This window comes from Neoarius graeffei, chromosome 4 (genome assembly GCF_027579695.1).
Source record: "Neoarius graeffei isolate fNeoGra1 chromosome 4, fNeoGra1.pri, whole genome shotgun sequence".
Lineage (NCBI taxonomy): Eukaryota > Metazoa > Chordata > Actinopteri > Siluriformes > Ariidae > Neoarius > Neoarius graeffei.
Genome location: NC_083572.1, coordinates 113,644,122 through 113,649,183, shown reverse-complemented (window position 1 = coordinate 113,649,183; position 5,062 = coordinate 113,644,122). Strand labels below are relative to the sequence as shown.

The following is a 5,062-nucleotide window of genomic DNA, read 5'->3' as shown; positions in this document are numbered from 1 at the left end:
TTCATCCAACCAACCAGACTCACAGACGCAGCACCACCCACTGGCATGTGTTTACAGCTGCATTCCTTTTTTTCCTCCTTTTTTTACATGCTAAAAAGTACAAGTGGAATCCTGCTTCTCTGCTTGTCCTGTGTGTTTCACTGTGCCTGTGCTTGCAGCGAGGCCTGAGGCAGGGTGTAGCTCTTCTTATCTTTCCACTCTCACTCTATACCTGTTTGATAGGTAGGGTGTGTCTGAGAACAGGCCGCCCTTCCAGCAGGCGGTGTGATCGCTTAAAAGGAAGAGTCCAGCAGCAGAGCAGCACACAGAGGGACTTCAACTCTCCTTTGTGAGTGACCTTCTCCTGCTCCTCCACTCAGCTCTTCTGCAAGCTCGTGAGCACTTTCTCTATCTCACTCCTCCACTACCAGACACCATGGCATCTTTTAAAACTACGAAGAAAACCTACAGCCAGTCGGCCTATAATGTCCCAGTTGGCTCCAGCCGAACGCAAATTGTGTCAAGCGTACGTCGCTCTGGTGTCGGCTCTGCGTACGGCAGTGGTGGCGGTGGTGGCGGCTACAGCTTCAGCAGCAGCAGCGTCAGTGGAGGTGGTGGAGCACTGGGCTTTGGCGGTGGTAGCATCGGTGGTGGCTTTAGTGGTGGCTATGGTGGTGGCTATGGTGGTGGCTATGGTGGTGGCTATGGTGGTGGCTACAGTAGCAGCATCGGCGGTGGCTTCGGTGCAGGTGCCATGATCCCACCTTCTATCACCGCTGTGACGGTGAACCAGAGCCTGCTGCAGCCACTCAATCTGGAGATTGACCCCAACATCCAGGCTGTCCGCCTCCAGGAGAAAGACCAGATCAAGACCCTCAACAACCGCTTCGCTTCTTTCATCGACAAGGTAAGACTCGCTCAGCCTCAACCTTCATCTTCTTTAAAATTTTACTATTGAGTTTTTTTTTTTTATGCATTTTACAACTTTACTGAACCATAGAAATATCGTCACTATTCCTCCAACAATTTATTCTGTCCTTCTTTGCACTCTGACGTGTCACCAGGAAGGGCTTGTGGTTATTTTTACCTGCCAGCTGTAAAAAAAAAAAAAAGAACAGCCAATCATGTCCAGGTTTGTTGCAGCATTGAACCAATAACCCACTGAGATAAAATTTCAACACTCAGTTGTAGGTTATAAATCAACACTACAGAAGTGTGTGTGTGTGTGTGTGTGAAGGATTTTTGTTTGTTAACTAGCCAAACAGAGAGAGTGAGGATGGAGGACACACCTAAAAATCTGACGAGCACAAAGTCAGCACACACACACACACACACCTGTATTTTATGTGGTTGTGGGAAACAGTGTGACTCGCAGGAAATATCTGGGTTGTAGACATTACACACCTACACACAGGGGCACATGCATGCGTACACACGCACACACACGCACACACACACACACACACACACACACACACAGAGCAAAGCTTGTTACAATTGCATGTGAAGTCTAAATGGAATGTGAAGCAGATGATATTTATTGAACCCTGCTTTCTTTTAACACCTCACGATGAGCTTTTAAGAAGTCAGGTGACACGGACAGGGTGTGTATCACATTACTGCATGATACACCATCTTCCTGGATGAGGGTGTGGTCGGTAAACCTGCCTGTCTGATCAGTGGTTCCATCTGTGCAGCGATGCAGGTCTAGGCGTAGCCCCAGGCAATGAGGGCTTTTTTTTTTTTTTATTCTCCCTCCCTTCAGGAGATCACAGTTCATGTCTCATGGACACACCCTGTTAGTCTAGTCTTTTGCAATCCCTTCCTCTCCCTCCTTCTCCTTCACCCCACCCTGCGGAAACATTCATGGTTGGGATGACTCACGGACCATTTATGATTCCTCACAATAATTCCGGAGGAAACATAAAAGAGGGAGAAGTTCAAAGGAGCAACACAATTCAATCACAAATTGCCTTCACATTTTTTCCCAGCTTTAGTAAAAGTTTTCAGAAAAATGAAAGAATTAAAACCTGGTTTTTTTCCTCCTCATTGCCTCATAGGTGCGCTTCCTGGAGCAGCAGAACAAAATGCTGGAGACCAAGTGGCACCTCCTGCAGGAACAGACCACCACCCGCTCCAACATTGACGCCATGTTTGAGGCCTACATCGCTAACCTGCGCAGACAGCTGGATGGCCTGGGCAACGAGAAGATCAAGCTGGAGGGAGAGCTGAAGAACATGCAGATTCTCGTTGAGGACTTCAAGAAGAAGTAAGAACATACCATGATGATGTTCATGATAACAGCGGGAATATTCCAAAAGTTATCCATGCTTATGTTCTTCTTCTTCTCTCTTTGCAGGTATGAGGACGAAATCAACAAGCGTGCCGCTGCTGAAAACGAGTTTGTCCTCCTGAAGAAGGTACTGAAATTTTTTCGCACTGAATTTTTATTCGACATTTTAAGACAGTATTTAGCCAAGGATGAAAATGAAAGCATGTCTCTGCCAATTTTCTCAGGATGTTGACGCAGCCTACATGAACAAGATTGAACTTGAGGCCAAGGTCGATGCTCTCCAGGATGAAATCAACTTCCTCAGGGCGGTCTATGAGGCTGTAAGTGACTTTTATTCTTTAAACTTTTTAGTTGTTGTCTATAGAAAAACCTGACCAGAATAATCTTTGCAGGAGCTGCGCGAGTTGCAGTCTCAGATCAAGGACACCTCAGTTGTTGTGGAGATGGACAACAGCAGGACCCTGGACATGGACGCCATTGTGAATGAAGTCCGTGCTCAGTACGAGGAAATTGCCAACCAGAACCGTGCCGAGGCCGAGGGGTGGTACAAACAGAAGGTCGGTGATTTGCAAAGAAGGAGAAGCATTTTTTGCTTGTTCATGACTTCCAGAATCCTAGATTTGGAAAATGTATGTTTCTCAATGACTGTTTCAGTTTGAGGAGTTGCAGACCTCCGCTACCAGTTATGGTGATGACCTGCGCAGTACCAAGTCTGAGATTGCTGAGCTGAACAGATTGATCGCCCGCCTGCAGAATGAGATCGAGGCCGTCAAGGGACAGGTAGCTTTGAAGGAACTTAATTTGTCTTAAATGGACTCCAGTTGTTAGCAAAGATCCTGATTTTAACTCTCATCCTTTTCATTGTCAGCGTGCCAGTCTGGAGGCCCAGATTGCTGAGGCAGAGGAGCGTGGTGAGCTGGCTGTGAAGGATGCTAAGCACCGCATCAAGGACCTGGAGGAGGCTCTTCAGAGAGCTAAGCAGGATATGGCCAGGCAGGTGCGTGAGTACCAGGAGCTCATGAATGTCAAACTGGCTCTGGACATCGAGATTGCCACCTACAGGAAACTCCTGGAGGGAGAGGAGACCAGGTAAGCACATGTTGGTCTTTTATGATTCGTCTGACGTTTAGAGGTTTGAAAGTGAACTCATCTTGATCATGTTTCTCTGCAGAATCTCTTCTGGTGGATCCACTGCCACCATCCACGTGCAGCAGAGCTCTTCAGGTGGCTGTAAGTGAATTCACCTTCCACACAGGAGTGTTTACTTGTATTCATTTGTTTATTCTCCTGTTGATCTAATGTCTTGAAACTCTCTTATACAGCACTGTCCAGTGGTGGTGGATACGGCTATGGAGGCGGACTGCAATCAGGATTCGGTGGTGGCGCTAGCTATGGCAGTGGCGGTGGCTTTGGCGGTGGCTTTGGCGGTGGCTTTGGCGGTGGCTTTGGCGGTGGCCATGGCGGAAGCTCAAGCATCAGCAAAACCTCCGTGTCATCTGTCAGCCAGAGGCGCTTCTAAGCAGAATCTTCCCATCTTCATTTCCCTGCGCCTTCATCAACAACACATCAATGGTGCTAACATGCTAGCAACAAGCCCAACCTGAACCATCCGACCATTTTCTGAATACTTTTTATTTTTTTTTTTACATTAGATAAAAAGATTAGGAAGAAATTTTAGGGTGTAGATGTTAATCAGTGACACTTCCTCTGAATTGTTATCTAAATGTAGCCCAAAAGGAAACCAAGAAGAACGTAAAGGGAAATGCTTGATTCTCTTTAACCCTGCTGAAAGCTCTTTATTTTCTGCACTGATATGTTCTGGGGTAAAGGAAGACTAGATAGGGATCGAGATGAAAAAGACCACAGCTGTGTGTTAAAACCGAAGCCACTGAAGCCAAACGTAGAACAGGATTGCGAGTGTTAATGTGACAGTATGTGAGAGATTTTCAGTACGTGTCCCATCATGATAGACATTTTCAGCCATTACAAACCAACTTGCTTCCACTGATAAACAAAATCACTCTATTTTTAACGATGGACGCATAAGATTACACTGTGAGCAGAAGACTCTGTTTTGGCATAAACTGCATCACCTAATGGTTCCTGATGACGATCTTCTCCACACTGTCTCCCTTTTCACTCACTAATTTGGCAGCTGTTTGCTAACTTACATTACAAACCAACTAAACAAGCTTTTAGCTTCCTTAAAGGCTCAATTTTTTGCTTCTAGAGTACAATTGAGGATTTCAATCCCTCACTCTCAGGCGCTCACCGTTCTGTTTTCATCTTTTTTTCTCAGACAAAAAAAATGCAAACAAAAAGCAGAGGATAAGACCAGGTTTATTGTTTGTAACTTGATGTTGTGACATCATCAAAACCTGAATGCAATAAATCTGAGAGCTATAATTACTGTGTGTGTGGCTTTTTATTCTTCTGATCAATGCTACTTTTTTCAATAGAAAATAAACTAATTACAGGTAAAAATGTATATTTGAAAATAAAAGTTAAATATTTTAATATTTAGTAGATGTTTTTTCATCAAAACTAAAATATAAAAGTAATGGTAATACAAATCTATCTTTGGATACCTTGTTGATGGAGCATGACTTTATTCCCTTCATTTAAAGTGATCTGAAATTTTAAACATCTCATCTCATCTCATTATCTGTAGCCGCTTTATCCTGTTCTACAGGGTCGCAGGCAAGCTGGAGCCTATCCCAGCTGACTACGGGCGAAAGGCGGGGTACACCCTGGACAAGTCGCCAGGTCATCACAGGGCTGACACATAGA

General features: G+C 45.1%; 1 protein-coding gene across 1 annotated transcript; it reads left to right on the top strand.

Moving 5' to 3' along the window:
- The first annotated feature begins 286 nt into the window (after positions 1-286).
- On the top strand, positions 287-4,678 carry LOC132885513 (keratin, type II cytoskeletal 8-like). Its single transcript, XM_060920232.1, has 9 exons — positions 287-886; positions 2,040-2,248; positions 2,339-2,399; positions 2,497-2,592; positions 2,665-2,829; positions 2,927-3,052; positions 3,141-3,361; positions 3,444-3,502; positions 3,595-4,678. The coding sequence occupies exons 1-9, from the start codon at positions 416-418 to the stop codon at positions 3,789-3,791; spliced, it is 1,605 nt and encodes a 534-aa protein (XP_060776215.1). The 5' UTR covers positions 287-415; the 3' UTR covers positions 3,792-4,678.
- Positions 4,679-5,062: the final 384 nt, after the last annotated feature.

What these genes read in the sequence shown, in the direction of transcription:
- LOC132885513 (XM_060920232.1), top strand. Translation starts at nt 416, where the DNA reads ATGGCATCTTTTAAAACTACGAAGAAAACCTACAGCCAGTCGGCCTAT. An exon ending in TCAGGGCGGTCTATGAGGCT is followed by an intron (nt 2,593 to 2,664) that starts GTAAGTGACTTT and finishes TAATCTTTGCAG; the next exon opens with GAGCTGCGCGAGTTGCAGTC. An exon ending in TCGAGGCCGTCAAGGGACAG is followed by an intron (nt 3,053 to 3,140) that starts GTAGCTTTGAAG and finishes TTTCATTGTCAG; the next exon opens with CGTGCCAGTCTGGAGGCCCA.